General features: G+C 33.9%; 1 protein-coding gene across 26 annotated transcripts in view; it reads right to left on the bottom strand.

Annotated features, from left to right (window-relative positions):
- The window catches only part of ctnnd1 (catenin (cadherin-associated protein), delta 1), a 55,946-nt gene that overhangs the window by 17,532 nt on the left and 16,703 nt on the right, over positions 1 to 21,711 (bottom strand). For 12 of the 26 annotated variants that reach the window (XM_009293418.4, XM_021476934.2, XM_009293431.4 and 9 more), the window contains exons 2-9: positions 15,228 to 15,379; positions 10,316 to 10,387; positions 8,373 to 8,498; positions 8,005 to 8,288; positions 5,788 to 6,063; positions 3,890 to 4,145; positions 2,261 to 2,483; positions 770 to 962 (exon numbers count right to left, since the gene is read on the bottom strand). In XM_009293418.4, the coding sequence (XP_009291693.1) occupies positions 770 to 962; positions 2,261 to 2,483; positions 3,890 to 4,145; positions 5,788 to 6,063; positions 8,005 to 8,288; positions 8,373 to 8,498; positions 10,316 to 10,387; positions 15,228 to 15,374 (1,577 nt within the window). In that variant the 5' untranslated portion in view covers positions 15,375 to 15,379. Of the gene's footprint in view, positions 1 to 769; positions 963 to 2,260; positions 2,484 to 3,889; positions 4,146 to 5,787; positions 6,064 to 8,004; positions 8,289 to 8,372; positions 8,499 to 10,315; positions 10,388 to 15,227; positions 15,448 to 21,711 lie in introns of all 26 variants that reach the window. The other 14 variants (XM_073953516.1, XM_021476943.2, XM_068221590.1 and 11 more) reach the window with 2 other exon arrangements.

Here is a 21,711-nt window from a genome sequence, read left to right as displayed (position 1 = left end):
GTTTCCACATTCAGACATAATGCCCGAGCATACTGCCCGAAAGGCATTTCAAAGATGGCCACTGAGGGAAATGACTTGTGTCAAAAGCGACTTTGACCTAGTGCAAGGTTATGTAAATTTTAGTGTTTATTACAGAGTAAGAAGCTTGTTGTAGTCTCTATGAGTCATTTGTAGACTTTTAAACTTGAATGCTGTATTAAATATCTCGCTTTGGGTAAAAATTTGACCAACTTTGCTGTTCTTTATTATTGTTATTATTATTGTTATTATTATACCATACAGGCTGAAATAACTATAAAATAATGACATATGAATTTAACTACCCCATCCCCAGCAGTCGGTTTAAACTAGAGTAAAAGTACAGAAAAGTACATTAAGGTGCCCTTTTAGGTCTGCATGAACCAGAAATTGCCAAGACTTTTATTCTTTAAAAGTTATTTACTTCCAACTAGAATAAAATATTGGATAGAGATTTTTTTTTACACATCAACATCCTTCAGTCATAGAAAACTAACAGTAAGAGGGACCTAGCCAAGAATAATGTGGCTGCAGTCATCAAGCTGACTTCAGAAAAGGGTAAGACCTGAGACCTGTTATGGGTTTGATCAACAAAGGAGACATCTTAAACATGCAGTGTTGGTGGTCCTTCAGGAACTTGTCGAAAGAGACTGACCTGCGCTAACTAAATGCGCTATCAAAACAAACAGTATACACTTTATTTTCATGTGGACATTAAATGGTAGCATCCACCAGTTGCATTGTGACGTACCTTAAGCAGCCGGTGGTGTTGGTGAGCGCTGTCTCCCACTCCAGGTGTCTGGGTTTGCAGCTCTCCTCTCCGCCTTCATTCCCCCTCTCCCAACCCGAGTGTGGGACCATCACCTCATCGGACAGGGCGTGCAGCGCATGGTCCACGATCTCCATCTTTACCGAGTCATGAGACGACAGGTTCCACAGCGTGCCTGAAAAAGCACAAGCTATCAGTTACTATCAGATGGAAATTATCTTGTCTGAATTACCTGAAAGCAATGTTAAAGGTCCTGTAAAGTGCTTTTAAATGTGCATTTTTTATTGAAATTTGACAGTCTTAAGTGCCACACAAAGAGAGTGTGGGGTATAGATTAGCTTCTCCCCTTTGAAAACCAATAGTGTTGTCTGACCACTGCTCTGCCAGTGAGAGCTGTTGAGCTCAAGTTCATCAAGTGAAAAGCGTGTTGAAGGGGGCAGGACATGTCAGTTACCAGAGAGCATTTGACTGGTCAAGATTTGAGGTGGTGTGAAAAAAGTAAGTGACAAACTGCAATTAAGTGTTTATATCTGTTTTACATCTTCTAAACTATTATTTTGTCACTGTTTCGGAGCACACTAGATTATAGATATTCTTAAGACTAAACTAATTCATTTATTTTTTGACAGGAATTTTAAAGGTTTTTTTTTGTGTGCATCCAGACTATTTATTAAAGCAAATATACAATTAAAAAGTTTAAATTAAAAAATTTAACAGGAATTTCGTTTTAAACATGTCAAAATAATGAAAATGTAATATTTTCAGATGCGTTTGTGTTCTACAAGTTATTATACAACAACCAAATTTTAAACTTATCAACCATTTAAAAATTTTAAATTTAGAAGGAAAAAAGAAAAAGAAAAACAAAACTGGTTTTCATCTAGAGCAACTAAAAAAAATAATAAAATGAACAAAAGAAATTAATTCTAGGAAACTGAAACTCTGTCTCTCTGATTTACTGAATCAGTGCTTGTTTTTCAGTGGCAAGTACTTATTTCCTCCCTAAATGAACATGTCTTAATTTATTTCCCAAATGAACATTTTTCATATATGGTGTTTATATTGTGCAAGTTTTTATGTGTTACACAACCAAAAAAAAAAAAAAAAAAAAAAAAAAAAAAAAAAATATATATATATATATATATATATATATATATATATATATATATATATATATATATATATATATATATATATATATATATATATATCAATAAATCAATATTTAAAGATATTTTTTCCTCAACCACATTTTCCTCCTTTTATAACAGCAATTGAAATGGACCACTTTGGCAATTAAGAAACTAAACAATCTCAGTCTCTCTGATTTACTACAGAACGCGTGTTTGTTTTTCATAGTCGCAAGTACTTATTAATGCTCCCCAAATGAAGATAAACACATCTAAACAAAACTGTAGAAGGGCCTTTGAATTGAAACCACAAATAAAATCAAAACTATACTTTTGTGTGTACCTGTTATAGTGTCTGTAAGGTCCTGATCTCTGGTCTTCCTCAGTAGCCGCACCAGCGCAGGAATGCCGTCACAGTTCTTGATGGCTATCTTGTTATCTGGATCCCGGCCATACGAGATGTTCTTAAGTGCTCCGCATGCAGCATAATGCACCTCCTTCTTTGGGTTATCCAGCATGGACACCAGGGCAGGGATTCCCTTCAGTCGTCTAACTTCTGACTTCACCTGCAAACACAGAGACGGGGCATCAAATGCATTGATCTGCCATGTTACACCATGAGTGACTTCTCTATTCTAACCAAAGGATAACAGAAAATTATGAAAATATAAGCAAAAGAAACAGTATAATGACAAGTATAAATGCAACTTTTTTTTTTAAAAATCCTGAAGAAAAATGTATGGCTGTTATTGATTTTCTTTTTATAGATTTCTATAGCATCTGTTAAATCACAAAGCTTAAAAACAAACAAAAAAAAAAGTAAATAAGCAAATAAATAAAAGTAAATAAGCAAAGTAAACAAATAAAGTCAATAAATAAGTAAGTGAATTAACAAGCAAATAAAAGTAAATAAGTCAACAAAAAGTCAATAAAGTCAATAAGTAAATAAATAGGTAAACCAAAAAAAGTAAATTACTAAATAAGTAAATAAAAGTAAATAAATAAGTAAACAAATAAATGTACAAAAGTAAACAAATAGGCAACGCGGTGGCGCAGTGGGTAGCACAATAAGTAAATAATAAACAAAAAATAAGTAAACAGGTAAATAAATAAGTAAACAAATAAACAAAAGTAAATAGATAAATTAAGTAAATAAATAAGTAAACAAATAAACAAAGTTGAATAATTGAACAAATACAGTAAATAAATTAATAAACAAATAAGTTAATAGATAAACAAATAAGTAAACAAATAAGTATGTAAATAAAGGTAAATAAGTAAAAAAAATTAAGCAAATAAAAAAAATAAAATAAAAAAAATAATAAACAAATAGGCAATCCGGTGGCGCCGTGGGTAGCACAATAAGTAAATAAATGTAAAATTAAATAAATAGGCAAATAATAAACAAAAAAAATAAGTAAACAAGTAACCAAATAAACAAAAGAAAATAAATAAATAAATAAATAAACAAATAAGGAAATAAATAAATGAATAAAGTAAATAAATAATAAACAAATAAAGGTAAATAACAAATAAAGAAAATAGATAAACAAGTAAACCAATAAATAAGTATACAATTAAATATGTAATTAAATAAAGTAAATGAGTAAACGTAAATAAAATAATGAGTAAACAAATAAAAGCAAATTAATCAGTAAACAAATAAATAAAAAAGTAACAAAGTTGTAAAAAGGAAATCAATAAATATAGTAAATAAAAAAATAAAAGTAAATAAAAAAGCAAACAAATAAAACAATAAAAAAATTCACAAGTGAATAAAAAATAATATACAATGCTTTCCCATAAAACGCCTATTAAATATATTGCATATTAAAAAATTTACTTAAATTAAATGGCAATAATTTGACAAAAATCAATTTAAAATTTAAATTATTTGACCACCCCAAAGCTTTGAAACAGAAGTGCATTTGATATTTAACACCCTGCCAACATGACACTAGTGCACACTAACCTTATCATTCTTGAAAGTGAGATGTTGCAAATAAGCTGCGGCGTTGCTTTTAACAGGGTCCAGGCGGTAGTTGAGCATAGCAATGACTTCAGGCAGCTCGGGTTGTCTCCATGCTGTGGGCGCGGGGCCTTTACGAAGGGTGCTGTCCAATGATGCCATGCTGCCTCTCTCGCCCTGTGCCAGCGGAGCTCCACCACCCCAATAAAACATGTCACCTGCACCACTCATATCACCATCCAGCGTGCCCTCATACGAGCTGCGCGAAACAAACAGCAATGCAAACATGACGATTTTTCTTTTCAAGTCCTCTCTAATATAGAAATTGTGTTCAAAATAAATTTAGAAATGTTGGCAACTTGACTGTTTTTCATAAGGATTCATTGTAAGAATGAGTTTTTTTAAAGGAGCTGCATTTTAGTCACTTAATGTTAAAATTTGATATAAATTTGGTAAATTTTAGTTAACAATATTGCGATTTCACATTCAAAATTGATTCACACAGATGTTTTACAGTGTAAATCTGAATAAAAAAATAAATAAATAAATCACATAGTAAAGGTGTAATAAATTGTCTCCAGAACAGACCTATGGCTAAACAAATGGACTACAGTGTGTGTGTGTGTGTGTGTGTGTGTGTGTGCGCCATCAAACAAATAAAACTTTGATGTTCTGCTCTACCACGTCAGAAGTAGTTGTGTGTACTTTTTTTTTTTTTGGCTTGCATAGATCATGGACTTCTTTGTGACGCTGTCGTGAAATAGGAAATTCACATTTCAGATCTTTTACGCTGCAAGTTCATTATTTCCAATGAAGGTGCCCGGCTTGCACGCATATTGGGAGTGACATGTGTGCATATTCCAGGCGTACCCAGCTAATAAATAAAACTTGTATCAGAACTGCAACAATGTTTTGTTAGTTTGTCTTCCTCTGAGAAAACGGTTGATGATCACTGAGCAAGTAACGACAAAGGAGCATGAGCGCAAAAGCCTTTGAATGCTGAAGCAAGCGACAAGCCTTGCACTTTCCACACGCTTCAGATGCGATATGTGCTTACAGAAAAAAATGATTCAAATAATGTTTTATCCTATACAAATGTTCTTTTTTTTATGCGTTTTACTGTTGCACCCCAAAAATCAAGCAGTGCAATCTACAGGTATTATCCTAAAAAGCCACAGGTCAGATTTTCTCAACTTAGGAAGAGTGCTTAATTGCGATAACGATAATTTATTTATGCTAATTATCATTTCAGTAATGATTTTTAGCATAATCTTATTTTAGTATACAAAATTATTTTACTCTTTACTGGACGATACTGAAATCTCGTACCAATCAATACAGAACCTTTACAAACATCAATTTCCCACTAACATTTGAGCACTGTTGAGTGCATTTTTAAACAGCGCTGATTTGCCATTGTGTTCACATGCTCAACAGAAATGACTGTGATTGGCCGTGAAGGTCATCAGTTTACCGAACTCACCGCTTTTTATTGAATGTAACCACAGATACCGGGACACTGGAGTGTTTTAAATCCATGATTTATCAGCAGATGGCTCATATGAAAGCTTATAGACTGTGGTAAGTTCGGTGAACTGATGACCTTCACAGCCATTTACAGTAATTTCTGTTAAAACGTGCTCAAGGGCGCTCAAATGTTAGCGGGAAACGAAATCTTTAACAGTTTCAGTATCGACTGGTACCGAAATCCAGTATCATCACAACTCCATCTTCATTTATAATTTACTCAAAAATCCTTAACAGTAACAAGCTATGACATGTTTAAAGGCATTTCTTTAAAATATATGTTTAGATCAATCAAGTGTGGTAAAAAGGTGAACAAAAAAAAAAAAAAAAATCAAGAGTTCATATTTAAATAAAGCATAAATGAACACTCTTACCCTGTCCGGCGTGGAGGTGGGGCATGGTGTGGATGTGCCAACCGGGGCATTGTGCTGTAATGCATGGCCGGTCCCATGCCATAATCAGGTTCGTCGTATCCCAGGCTCCTCTGATCGTCCTCCAGCCCGTAGGGCTCTGGGACGAAGCGCTGCAGGGCAGAGATCTCCACTGCACTGCCCATACGTCCTACCTGCGGCTGGGCTGAATACGGGTCCAACTGAGGGCGGCTGTGGGTGCGGTAGGCCGAGTCCAGCGTGCGGTAGCCATCCACAGGTCTAAACAAACACAAACAGGACCACATTGTGAACAAAATATTACAGTACGCATCACAATACTGTTATTGCACCAAAGCTGCATCCGAAATCGCCAACTCCACCACACAGACTCTTTATTCAATCAAAGCACACATTTAGATTTAATTGTGCATATAAAATCTCAAAACAATTATGAGACCAGCTCTAAAGAGAGTTTGATCAAGAAACAATCCAGTTGAAAGGCTATTTTATGGATTACTCTTCTACCATATTAAATGTGTTTTAATAATGAATATAACTAATACAGTAAAGTGTGGCTGCTTATAAACTACAGCTTTTTTTATTTATGCTTCATGTATTCAAGCCAGTGTTTATCACACTGCAGTGGATTTTTTTCAGCTGTGGCAGCAGACTCTGTTGGTCATTTTACACACATCTACCACTACATGTGGCGTTATTTCATTGACGAATATCATGGGTGCAGTATTAAGTCGAGATCGCATTCATGTAATAGCCTACGAGCATGTCAATCTCTGCTCGAGCGCGATTTCCTCTGTTTGTGCACAAAACTTCTTGTGCGCTGTCAAATATACGCTGCTCAAGCGCAGATCTTCTTGTGCGCTCTCAAATAAACGCTGCTGAAGTGCGATTTAGTGCATTTATCAAACAAGTGTCTCCAACATTTTTTAGATTTGCTAGGAATATTTATGAATGTCTCCAATAGCCTTAGAGTGGCATTAATGCGTCCTGAAGTAAAGTAAAATAGCTATAAACTCCAGCAAGATAAAATCATTGTATGCAGAACCACAGACCATCATCTCTAAATAAAATATTACATAAATATTGAAACGATGTTTGTCATAACTGAAAGCTATGCAGTGTTTGCTTGCCTCACGCATCACGCACCTGTCAGTCAGTCAGCACGTCACCTTGAAGGGTTAAACAAAGAACACACAACACTACTACGATTACAGAAAAGTTGTTGCTGTTATAAATCACTTACCTTTTAATATGTTTTTGGTGCATCTGGGATAATCATCAATATTGACTATGTTTGGTCATAAAATCTAATTATTTTTAACAACAAAAGACAATGCTTTTTAATTTTATATATATATATATATATATATATATATATATATATATATATATATATATATATATATATATATATATATATATATATATATATATATATTAAAATAACTATTATTATTAATTTTTTGCTCTGATTTGTTCCCTTTATGGTTTCATTATTTTCACCAGGGGTGGGTGGGGTAATAACAGAAAATGCAGTTGGTTGGTATTCTTGTCTATAACTATGTATGCTAAATTTTTTTTAACTGTTCAATAAGATTTGATCAAAGACAATGCTGATTTTCTCAAATCACACATTTCTTTACCCCTCCAAAGGACTGCTGATATATTATCCTTCCAGCATCGATAATGCAATGCGATCATTCGTAATAGTCACATCGCGGGATATGCAATGTTTAGTTTGTATTATAATATGTAATTTGCATGTGTTTGAGGTTTATGAAGTCTATAAATGTATAATGAACATTTCGGGCATTAGACATTGTACCATTTGTATTTTTTATAATGATTTGTTTTATTGAATTGATTTTATTTTTTATAATTCAACTACTGTACCTGAATACGGTCAATACGGACTCGGAAAACGATAAGACACTATTTATTTGAGTGATACGTTCTTCTTTATCTTATAAATCTGTGCTTGTGGATTGTTTATTAGATCATATGTAGACTCCCCTACAGAATAATCCCAAGCAATCTGGTGAAATTGTATTTGTTTAAGAGCAACAAAATATCGAAACATTATATTTTCAAACATCGTGCAGACCTACTCCAAAGTGTCAACAACTACTACTATGAGGCTATATTTAGTTTAAGCAACACAACTAAGCCCTAGTTGATGTCAAATAAAATAGTAATACTGACCTGTAGCGGTCATCCATGCGGGTCCCTCGGCTGAGGCTGGTGTAGGCTTCAGATGGAGGGACGCTTCGGTAATCGTCATACCCCGCTGGTGGTCCATAGTGGTAGTTACGTGGGACAGTGGAGGTGGGGTAATCCATGGGTCCAGGTGGTGGCCTGTACACACGGTCCATTGGGCTATTATAACTCGGCATCCCAGTAACTGAACCAGTGCCATCCAGGGAAAGTGTGTCAGAGACTGATGGAATGACTGTTCGTGTGGTGGTCGTCTTTGTGACCTTCTTTACCTAAAAGAAAATTACACATCATCATAACTCTTCCAACTCAAAATATACAAGATAAATTAGTTAGCATGTCTCAGTCAAACTTACTGTGGTCTCGGTGCGACGTGTGGTGCCATCGTCACCAGTTTCGACTGAAATAATAGGCAACGCCTCATGAGGGTCCGACTCAACTGTGACCGACTCAACAATATGACCAGGGTCCAACATCCTGTACTGTAGCACAAACAAAGAACAATAGTGAGCTTTAGCCATGAACAGGAAGTGTGTCCACTCCACACAAACACACTAGCTGAAGCATTCGCAGGTGCACGCATGGAATACACAATAACATGCACAGAAGCATTAAGTGGCCAAACATATGCACAGTAGCATCATTCATATATATATATATATATATATATATATATATATATATATATATATATATATATATATATATATATAAAAAACTAAGATTCAAAGATACGGACAATTTTAGACCTTGTTCATCAATCTGTACATCTATTGCTATGGCATGAAAAGGTAAACATTAGAATTTAAGCAATGTATTAAACATGCTGCTGTGCAGATTTGAAAATGTACAGCAATATTTTAAGTGTTTTGGATGAACACTATTGTTTACCTCCCTGCATCTGGAATATTTAAATATTTACCAGTTTTAATTGATTAAGGAACATATAACCACTGAGAACAAAAACTATCTAATCTATATACATAAATATGATTAGACTAGATCTATCTAATCTATATACATAAATAAAAATATTAAATTCATTTCGCCAAGAAAACAAAATAAATAAATAAATAAATAGAATAATTATAAAATAAAACAATGTAACATGTGCATTTATATGGCGCATTTATTGTGTAAGGCCATACACCTAAAGTGCCTTACAATCATTAGCGGGTCTCACCGCATTAAAAAAAAAAAAAAAAAAAAAAAGTGTGCAGCATCCATTTGGATGAGGAGACAGCCGTTACAGGACAACAGAGCCAGATAGCTCACCACACACCAGGGGGAGTTGAGAGACTGTGTTTAGAGACAATTCGGTGGATGGGGATGATTGGGAGGCCAAGATGGGTAAGGGCCAGCGAAGTGAATTTGGCCAGGACAAGTGGGTTACACTCCTACTCTTTACGAGAAGTGCCATTGAATTTTTAATAATCAACAGAGAGTCAGGACTTTAGTTTAATCTCTCATCCGAAAGACGGATGAGAAAACATATATTAAAAGGTTCAACATGACGCATAACTTCTAAAAGGATGTTAATGTTAATGAATAGTTATATTGTCACTGTGGAGAAAGCCAGTCATTTACTCCATTTCTTTTCAAAGATCTCTATTTGTAATCGAAGTGCATGTATCTTTTTTTGCTATTATTTAGAACCATTCATCTTTAGTTGGTTGGTCTTCTTACCACATTTCAGAAATTAGCTTTTTTTTTTTTTACTGGTAAATTTTTTTTTAAATACAAGAATTAATTTTACAAAAATTTTATTCTTATTACTTTAAAACATGTCTGTAGAGACCATTTTACCTCAGAAGTTACCATTAAATGTCAATATACAAAATATTTATACTGCTAAAGATTTGTTTTAATTTCTTTTATGCAAACCAATTGAAACTAATTAAATAGTTGGTACTATTTAATAATTTTGTTTACATTATTATTTTTTTTAGTTTGTCATTACGGATATTTTGTCTACTACAATCAAATGTACTAGCACAAAGGCATATAATAACCATAATTGCTGTTATTAAGCCACAGCATTTGTATTGATAATTGATGTATTTAGGCCATGGATTTTCAAACAGTTAGAGAAATCGGTTACAAATCAGTTCCAATATGTTAATGAGGTGAGAATAGAGCAGTTTTATCTATGATTATTATGATCTAAATACAAGGTTAATGTCTAATTTGAATCAAACTAAAATCAGAATACTTTTTTTTTTTAACCGATGCTTTCCCTAAAATTAAAGTTGGTAGATAAAAATAACAATACAAAGTGTAGTGTGCACACAATACTAACCTGGGTCCCGTTTATGTATCCCTCACTCAATTTGAGCCGTTCTAACTCTGCATCACCAGTAATACGGCCGTTCTGCAGAAAACAGACAAAAAGAAAAACAATTGTAGACAAAAACATGCCAGTGCAGAAAATCAAAAAAGCGAGAAAGGAGGTCAGTCATCATAGCAACGAATGATGCTAAATATTCAGAGAACCTACAAATAACAACAAGGCCTCAAGTAAAGGCATAAAAAAAAGCACACAAACATGCATGCATATGAGGGTAAACAACAGCGAGAACACAAACAAACAACTTCAGTTAATGAGACCGTTGCACAAAAGTAGCAGAAGATAACAGTGTTGTGGAAATGAATGAAAAATGGCTGAATGAATGCCAGGAATGTGAGAAGGGGGTTGACCGCTATCGGATATTATTACTCATGCTTTTACACGACAATGGCATGCAGCACTATTCACACTTGAAAAGTACAAACGCTCTACGTGCAAATAAATCAGGGGGAGTGGGCTGCCGTACTTCTTCTGCTCCACAGAGGGAGTTTGTGAAGTAAGATGGTAATCTCCGCTGACAGGCAGGCTTGTGGGAACCTGTCAGCAGGTAGGAACGGAGCCTGCTCAGCATGTTAATATCTACACAACTATGTCAACACTGCAAACGCCGCTAACTGGCTTCTTATCTTCACATGCATGTCTGTTGTGTGTGAAAGTATGCTGGAGAATGTATGGAAGAGGTCTTTTTTTTAAAGGTGTATCACTCTTAGATTTAAAAACTTCCTATTATTTAATGACATCAAGTCATGTGGTATATTTGTTTGATGATAAACAGATCGTAAATGCAATGCTTCAGGCGCAGCTCTCAATTATAATTTGCATTAAGTGTGCTGTATTCAAATGAGGTGTAACAAAATCCGTTTCCCCACTTTTGATGTCAGTGATGTCAAATCGTGACATCTGTGGGTCGTGCTCCATGTTTGAACATGGTACAAAATGGCAAATAACACTTGCGCACTTTGACTGAAAGAAGGTTCTTTTTAATTAAGGCTCGACTCATTCTATGCTCATTTATTTAGTATTATATGTTTGATTAAGTGTTTGAGTAAAGCCATAAGGGAGTGTAGTTATGGGTGTAGATAATAATATAACCTAATCATACTAGTTTAAATTTAATAAAAAAAACACACATACAACAAACAAAAGTAAAATACTGATAACTACTAAAATAACTACTGATAATTTAAGCTTAACAGAAATTAAAGTCAAAGTACAATTAATCATTATTTAGGCTACAAATGTTATCTAAAATGTTGGAAACTACATGAAATGAGTTGACACTAATATTAAGTACCTAAATCAATGAAAATGACAATTGACGGTATATACACTTACTAAATTGCATTTAAAGAAAAAGAAAAGGTGTAGCCTAAATAATTAATATGCAGTTAACAAGTTTACATAAACTTTTAGGTGGTTGACTACATTTTTAAATGCAATAAATACTAAACAAATATGGAAATATATAATGATTTAAATAAAATTTAAAAAGTGACAATATTACTACTGACAATTTAAGTTTATTAGAAAATAAATAAACAATAGAAAGATAAAAAATAAATAAATAAATAATAGAAAATAAACAACAAAACAACAACAACAACAATAATAATAATAATAAATAAATAATAATAAATAAAAATGAAGAGTAAACAAAGAATTAAAAAACGATAATACAATATAAAAATAATAATAATATTTCTAATATATAATGATAACAATTAAAAAATAAATTATAAAAAAGAACAATAATTATAATAAAATAAATAGACAAACTTTATAACAATAATAACTATAAATAAATTAATAAAAAATAATAAATATTACAAAAATAATACTAAATAAATAATATACTTACACAGATTAATACATGCATATAAATGATTAATAATTAAGCTACAAAACTTTATTTAAAATGTTGTAATCTATCTGAAATACTAATACTAGTAAATAAGTACTAAAATTTATTTTAAAAAAAGACAATTGAAAAAATATATACACAATTATTACCATTACTTTGTGAAAAATGGAGCTATCAAAGCAGCTGTAGATATCAGAGGTTGTGTTTTATGATTATTATTTTAATGTTATCCTTAAACCTGTCTGAGGTAAGTTTTGGGTGATGGGGTTTGATTTATTAAACTAAAAGACATGATATAGCTTACGTTTTAAACATCTAAAAACAGGCAACTGGCTGAAATGCACAAATACTAAAATAGAAATATAAAAATTATATAAAGAACAAAAACTCAAATTACAACTAAAATTATAACGAACTAATTGCCTCTAACACTACATAAACAGCCTTTTCTCCTCATTCATTTATTCTTTCAATTACGCAAGATTGTGTTAATCTTATCTAAAGACAGACAAAAGGTTGAATATGCGACTATCTAGCCATGAATAAAACCTTACTCTCACAGTTGACGCCCTTGAAAGAAGGGGCGTGTCTAAGTAGCTCATGCAACCAATCCTAGTCCTCCTCTAGTCTAAACATTAAAGTAAACTGAGAAAGCTGAAATTTAGACGATACTTCATGTGCTCCCGTTGAGCAACTTCCACCGAAAGACACTCAAATCCTCACACAAGGGAGACTCGTCTGACTAAACCGGTTTGTTATCTCTCTCCCTCTCTCTCAGACATGAGCGGAAGGGGGTTTTGAGAGTTGAGAAAGTTTCAGTGATAAGTGAGACATTCACTATGGAGGACAGTGAGCAAACAAATGAAAAAAACAAACCAATTCCTCTTCACTGAAGAACATGTGTCAAACAGAAAGGTTAATTACACATGTATAATGCACAGACATGCATTTTGTGAAAACTGACATGGTCTGACATTGGGGGAAAAAAAACAAACAACAAACAAAAACTTAGTGTTAGTCCAGCCAAAAATGAAAACTGTGATGACAAAAATCACCCTTGCGTCATTCAGAACTCCTGAGATCTTTGTTCATATGAAACTAGTTTTAGATTAAACCTGAGAGCTCCCTCATCCTCCATAGACAGCAAGGTTGCCGACAAGTTTAAAGTCCAGAAAGGTACCAAAAATATATATATATATTGAAAAAAAAATAATAATAAATAATAAAAATCTTCAAAACAGACCTTTAGTATGTGATAATAAAAAAATATTATCAGGCTTTGAGAATACTTGTGCAGACGTAAAATACAAATACTAACTTTGTTCAACAGTTTCTTCTCCTCAGTGTCAGTATATTGTTGGCGTTCACAAGCATTGTGCAATAACGTACACCACCGAATGCCCATAAGCAACTTCCCGTATGAAATAAAGCATAGGCACATCTGAGGTAATACGTCAGATGCAAAAGTTCAAGCTTGATATGTGAACGTGCACCCTTTACACTGATAATGAGAAGTTGAATAACAGTAGGATTTCACAACATATTGAAATATTGATAAATGCCATTTTTAATGTTATAGTTACCTGTCTGACAACAATAAATTACGTATTATTACTGCTTGTCGAACCACTGCCTGCCACATTTTATTCTTTTTCTGGTATTTTGCTTTTGTTCAACTTTCAGTGACTTGGTTGCTTTATTAAATGCATTATTCCATATACAAAAAAATTGGCCATAGAAAAGAATAGTTCAGTTTAAACTTTGCTCAAGTTAAGGTTTTAAAATGAAATCAAACTTGATTGTGTTAACCTTTTGTTTTTGCAACTACACAGAAAAATTACTAAACATTTTCATATTTATTGGCAAATATATGCCTCCAAATCTCAAGAGTTATCAGTCAAATATCCATTCTTCCATAGAATAAGCTTGTTACGCTTTACAAAAGTGTGAAATACTATTCCAATTTAAATTAACAGTTAAAGTTTCCAATTTCAAATATTCTCTATTGATGGTTTCCTAAAATCAACTTATTTGTTTCGTAGGCACAAAAGTACACACAACTGTACTAACTCATAACTAACTTATTGATAATGAGCTGAATCAACACAATTCTTGAGGTTTTTATTTGGATAACTAAAATTGTTCTATATTTAATCTAGTTAAATTTGGAAAAAACAATCAAGTTAAATTAAATGATTTGTGTTGGGACAACATTAGGAATTGAGTAGAGCTAGGGCTGGGCGATTATGGCCTTTAAAAAAAGAAATCCCTGATTATTTTTACCATAAATCAATTAATGTTTTTATTTTCTTGATTTAAATGCAGGGGGAACTGTAGGAACCCAGAGGGGAGCGTCACATGTTAGGGTGAAAACCGATTTTCATTCAAACAAATCGATGTGAACTTAATAAAAATTGATTTATTGCCCAGCCCTATGTAGAACCCTGCATTTATTTACAGTATATTCTTGTAGCTTGATAATATTCAGATTAGTGAATCAGTATGGTCTGTTTTTACAAAAAAAAAAAGTTTTTATCTACACTTTGAACGACTTGAGGACTTTTGCCATCTACGAAGGATAAGAGAGAGAGCTCTCTGATTTAATCTAAAATATCTTCATTTATGTTCTTTAGAAGAACAAAAGTCTCAGGGCTTTGAAATGACGAGTAATTAATAACGATCTTCATTTATGGGTGAAACAACCGTTTAAATGATGACAAAGCAGAAACATGCAAAGAAATGAGGCTTTAACAAAAAAAAAAAAAAAAGGTTGCAGTATGGTTTGAGGTCCTCTGTGATGCCACAGGCCATCAACAATGACAAAAGGATGAACGGGTGAATGATGACAAGGATGCAAACGGTGGGTTTTGGTGACAATGGTGAAGGGATGGGTTAATCTCATGCTCCTCGAGGTGCCAACTAGGACGAAGTGGTGCAGAGTGATGCGGCATGGTTGATGATGCGGGGGAGCCCATGCTGCATGATTGGCTGGGAGGGCGTTACCTGCAGGGTGGGGAGGGGGCGGGGTAGGGTACCGGACGGCCCCACGCTCCTCCTCTCCTCCTCCAGAGCTCGAGTCAGACGCTCAAACTGCATCTCTTGCTCTCGCACGGAGGCCAGGAGAGATGCGGCATTCTCACACTGCTCCATACACACTGAGAGAAAGAGGACAGGGAGTTACACACTCGCACAAATCAGGAGATTTAGGAGATCCACACCCGCCCTGAAAAACACCAAAGCATCCCAGCATGCTTACAGTAGAAATATAATGTATAAAATCAGAAACAAACAGACCAGTGGACAAATGTTTGGAATAATTATTATATATATCATTTAGAATAATAATAATATATTATTATTATTATTATTATATAAAATTTTTTTTTTTTTAATTTTCAAATATATTCATTCACAAATCTAATTCCCTTAACAAGAAAAAAAACATAGCTGTCAATTACTTCAGTCTACAATAATAAAAAATATAGGTTTGGTTAGTATCCTCACCAGTAAATAAATGGAGAAATTAGGCAAATGTCACTGTAAGTAATTCAATGCTATTTTTAAATAAAAAGGTAAAAGTTTTATTGCGTTTGGGATTGTTGGTGATTGTTATGAGTGTTAATGCAAAAATCCTAAAGGTAATTTCAATACCTTAAGACTTTTTAAAGACCTTCTCAGAATATTAAGACCTCATCGCCACTTCAAGCTCTAATTAGTATCAAACCTTTAACTTAAGCAGTTGTTAATAAAGAGTTAATTCAATGGAGCACAACTGTGCAACAGAACTCAGATAAGCTCAGAAGAAAACACGCTTTGAAGAATAAATAATGCGGTTGTTTTCGGCGACAGGTTTCAGCTGTCACTATTTAAACTCCTCTTTCTCCAACCAGGAGTACGCAAACTTACATTTTCCCATTTTGCTGTCTATTTCACTCTATGGTTTCGCTACATGTGGAGAGAGTCACATCACATTCCAACATTTTTGCAAATTACGTGACGGAGGAGCTTGGCCAGTAGCGCCCTGGCCCAAACCAATTGCGTGGATCGAGCACACTGTTGTTAATATTAGGAGAAATATAAATATATTTATGCTTTTTTTGGAGTCAAACAATTTGGACAACGCTTGAACTAAATTTTAGACATTGCAACAACGCAATTAGGACTTTAATACCTTTTAAAGGGTCTTTTTTTCTCATAATTGATTTATCAACTTTTAATACTTTAAGACCCCGCAGACACCCTGTAATGGCCAAATTGGGTAGCTATACATGAACAAAGGAGCATTAAGACCTGTTAAAAAAAAAGATTTAAGACCTACAACAAATCTAAGACCTACAAATCTACATTTCAGTAGATTTAAGACTTAAATCTCAAAAGCTATATTTTAGGGCTTAAAGACATTAAGACCCCGCAGATACCCTGTATACAATATTAGTTTTTAAAATGCATATTTTAAGTGGCAATATCACTTTTATACACAATATTACTTTTTTTTATACTGTATTTTGGAATAAAACAAATAAAACTGACTTGGTGCACATAACAGATTTCCTTCTTTCTAGAAAAAAATACATGTAGTTATTCCAAACGTTTAACCACTGGTGTACCCATACATAAAGTGCACCATGTGATCCATGCGGCAAGCTAAATCAAGAAGCAGCAACAGGGAGCGACAGAAGAGAAATGTGCGAGAACGGGACAGACAGAAAATAAAAATCTGTGAAAAAGAGCGCGAGCAAGACAGGTGCTAACAAAGCAGTTCAGATGCAGGCGTGATCACGCTGCCTTCGCGGAGTGACAACACAGAGGAAACCAGACCGGTTTCAAGCCCGCAGATACAAGAGTGATTCAGACGCGGTGTCAGAAGTGATCGTGTAAAGGCAAGCACAACAAGTGCAGACACAACAAGGAATGAGCCAAGGTCTTTTCACATCCAAAGTGGCTCCACAGATCCATACAACTGCAAACAGTCCTTTCTGTTCTGCTGTGCCGGCCTTTCAGGAGGCCACTTCACTGTCTGACAACTGAATATACACTTTAGTTTTTTTTTTAAACAAGAAAAAAAAAAAAAGACAACTCTTACTAAAGTATTTGTGTGTGCGCTTGTATGTATGGATATATTATTCGAGCTCTGTGTATGAATAAAGGGTGACACAGTGACTCAGTGGTAAGCACTGTCGCATCACAGCAAGAAGGTTGGTTTGAGTCCCAGCTAAGTTAGTTGGCATTTGTGTGTGGAGTTTGCATGTTCTCCCTGTGTTGGCTGGCTTTCCTGCGGATGCTTTGGGTTTCTCCCACAGTCCAAAGACATGCAGTATAGGTGAATTGAATAAGCTAAATCAGCCGTAGTGAATGAGTGCGTGTGTGCATGTGAGTGTGTATGGGTGTTTCCCAGTACTAGGTTGCAGCTGGAAGGGAATTAGCTGCGTAAAACATGCTGGATAAGTTGGTGTTTTTTCCACTGTGGCGACCCCAGATGAATAAGGGAGTAAGCCAAAGGAAAATGTATGAATGAATGTGTTTAAATAATATACAAGTCCTCAGAAAACCAGAAAAGCACTGTTAATTTCATTTGTGTCTTTCATTGCATCTGCTCTATTCCATTTAGTTTGTAATTTGTTTATTATATGTTATGCAGATGCCCTACCCTACAAAATTTTCCTACATCAATCTAAAATTATGAATTTCAAGAGCTATTCAAGACATCTGGTGTTTGTATTAATAAATTGTCAAATATATTGCAGAAAAACTAAATAAATCCCAATAATTGTATATCAATTATTGCCCTATGTACACATACAAACATTCACTTATTTAATATGCTTTCACTTTACAATAGCTTTGTCGAAAGTATCAACTTCTCTACCAATCAATCAGTACTGAAATTTTAAAGTTCATGGCTGCATCTGAAATCACATATTTCCATACTATAATTCCATACTATAGAATAGAGTAGAAAGGAATTCATAATATTCTAGACACTATGCGAGAAGTTGGTGAGAATCTGAAGTGCGCGTCACGTGGGTAGGTTACGTGATCTTGACAAATGGCAGATGTAGTACATCTGAGTTCCATTTATACTATCATTCATACCATATAGAAACACACTTACTAACGGTTGTGTAGTAAAATCAAATTCAAATGTTGTACTACATCTGCACGATTAATCGAAAAAAAGATCCCGATCTCGATTCGACATTTCTACAATTCTGCCAATCATATTTTTAAGTTTTGGAAGGGGGGCAAAGGTGGCTGCATAAGTATTCACATTGTTTTACATACATTGTTCAGCAACATGGACACCTTCAAATGGTGTTGAAATTCACATACTGTATTAATAAGGTATAATGTCATTTCTATAATGTCACCCAAAAATGTCATTTCTATCCTCATGTAATGATGTATTAGCAGCCGTGAAATAACACGACGTGAGCTGTCACCACAGAAAGGTGCAGGCCTGTAAATGAAGTCTACTTTAGTGAACAGAATCTGCATAGGCTGTGAATAACAGGTAATAAAGATGTAAATGACATTGAGTTTGTGAGACAGAGTAATTGTTTGGAAGCTGTGCAGGATGTATGAACAGCACTTTGCAGTGAAAACTAAACCAAAAATGTGCACATCATTTAAATAATCATATCACATTTTAGAGTTATGATTATGACAAGCATTTAACGTGCTATTCGTTCATAGCGAGTGTTGTGCATGGGAATAAATGTCTACCAGTGAAAAAATGATCTAATAATGTTGTCAATGACAGATTGCAAGCATGTGCCTCAAACATAACAAAACTTTAGAATTATGAATAATTATATTCTGATGTAATCACTCTGTGCATTAATGGGCAAGACAAATTTATAGTCTGTTGAAGTCAAAACCATTCAAAATCAATCAAAATTGAGCATTTTAACCAACAGTTGACTAAAAAAAAAAAAAAAAATAGTTGTTTTACCATATGTTTGAGAAATAACAATAATAGCCCACTTACATTAACCTTTATTTTCCATCTACAAAACTATGAGAAAATCGTTATCTTTATTTTAAGCAAAAAAATAAAAAATAAAATAATAATTAATAATTATATATAATTTTTTATATAAATATAAATAAATAAAAATTTATTATTATCAGTAATTTCAAAAATATTTATTTAAACTTAAATGGCTAACGTGGTGTCACAATACTGGAATTTGGTACCAATTGCTAATTTTAAAAACGTCCATTTCCCGCAAACATTTGAGTGCTGTTGAGCACATTCTTAGATGGCGTTGACTTGCCATTGTTTTTACATGCTTAACAGAAATGACTGTGATTGACCGTGAAGGTCATCAGATCACCGAACTCACTGCTGTTTTCTGAGTGTAACTACAGATACAGGGACACTAGAGAGTTTTAAAGCCACAAAGATCAGCTGGACTGTTTATAAGCTGATGTACGAGCGATCAGCTGATAAATGGCCTGATCTTCACGGTACAAATTTCAGTACCAGGTGGTATAGAATTCTAGTATTGTGACTAGGGTTGTAACGGTATGAATTTTTCACGGTATGATAATCGTCTAAAACAATACCACGGTTTGACGGTTTCGCGGTATACGGTATGTTACAAATGTTACAAAATAATAGAACAGTGAAGCAAATTTGACTTTTTCCAAATAATATATTTTTAGTTACTATAAACAACACCACTTACAATGAACAAATAAAAAATAAGAAAATAATAAATAATGTGTTAAAGTCCAAATAAAGTCCAAATAAACATGGTGCAAATCCTCAGTAAAAATAGATATAAATATTTACTATGCTATAAATAGTTATATAACGAAACTAGATTCAATATGAAACATCCTTAGGTTTTATGTGCCAGCATGGATATGGTGGTCTATCGATATGGATTTGGATGTGGTTGTCTGCAATGCAGACTGACAAACCGCTGCATCTTCATTTGCGTCTTTTGAAAACAGCAAGAGCAGCAGTTCGTCTTTGCTGTGTCACTGTTTTGTCATGTTTCTGTGCTGCTGTGCATGCAAAAGTACTTAGTATGAGAATTATTTCATGCAAAACTTTTTTTTTTGCGTTTTATTTAGCCGCGCATAAATGTATGCCTATCTCTCATTCAGTGTTGTTCAAAAAGCTTGGTCCACAAACAAAAGCGAAACCTATGCTTATTGGTTGTGATATAGCGAGTTTGAACCAATCTGGGCATGGAGGAGGGACAATGCATCAATGTATCATGTCTGATTTGTCCGGAGACACAGTGACGAGCGTTCCTTTGTCAAATCAGCGTTGTCAAATGTTGATGACGTAACCGCACTGATTCCGGAGCCTCTGAAAGTCCGCGTTATGTTATGTGATACAGCACTGGAAAGCTGAGATTCTCTTCTTTATGCCAATCTTTGAATTGTATGAATCGGATCAGCGGATCAAAAGTTATTAAACATTTAAGAGCAATACTTATTTTTAGCCGCGGGCGGCTGTCTCGGTCTTTAAGGGTTAAAACCGTTGATATGCAATTGTTCATGGTATGATAATCGTGCACGTTCAAATCGTGGTAAACCGTCATACCGGTATATTGTTACAACCCTAATTGTGACAACATTAGGCTAACCCTAACCATTTCAAATGAATAGAGTGATGTATTAAAAAAAACTTAAAAAGCAGAAATATAGGTCAACAGATAATATGTAAAAAAAAAAAAAAAGTGTAGATACTAAAAATAATATATATATATATATATATATATATATATATATATATATATATATATATATATATATATATATATATATATATATATATATATATATATATATATATATTTTTTTTTTTTTAAGACAAAGTACTATAATGATTATAACTTGAAGTTGGTATCTGGTCATTGCAAATCACTTCTTGCTTTACTGGCTTACCAACTAGGATTGATCCTACACTTTTGAACTGCATTTTGGAAAACAGCTGGAGACGCTCTGAAATCTCAGGGGACACGTTTTGTTTTTCACTCTTACATAGAAGCTCTATTGTAAGATCCTCTCACTGGATCCATCATGATATCAGAAGCGTAGTGTATAAATAACTACTTCTGTGACTTCGCGCTGCATTTGCTCATTAACACCAGTTTTCTGGGTGGGGTGCAAACGCTGAGCGCGAACAGCAGGTGAAAAAAAAAACTGAGCACTGATCTGAACATGACTGATGTTATATACGGCAAGCTGAGTCAATTTGAGTTACAGACTGGAAGAGGATTAAAAAATTCCTTCGAAAATGAGAGCATGATGTTTTACACAATATATATAAAGCTTAGAAGAAAGGGAAGAAAGGGAGAATTTGCTTCCGATCATGAACAGTTGAACTTCCCAGTTCTCTAGATTATTACAGTTAGGTTAAAGTGAAAGAGAAACAGGTCCTCACCAGCCCATGAGTCATTACTATGCATCATTAAGAAAAGATAGCCAAAACATAACTAGCGCACCGTAGATTATTGGGCCAAAG

Source organism: Danio rerio, chromosome 1 (genome assembly GCF_049306965.1).
Source record: "Danio rerio strain Tuebingen ecotype United States chromosome 1, GRCz12tu, whole genome shotgun sequence".
Lineage (NCBI taxonomy): Eukaryota > Metazoa > Chordata > Actinopteri > Cypriniformes > Danionidae > Danio > Danio rerio.
This window is presented reverse-complemented; position numbering and strand designations above follow the sequence as displayed.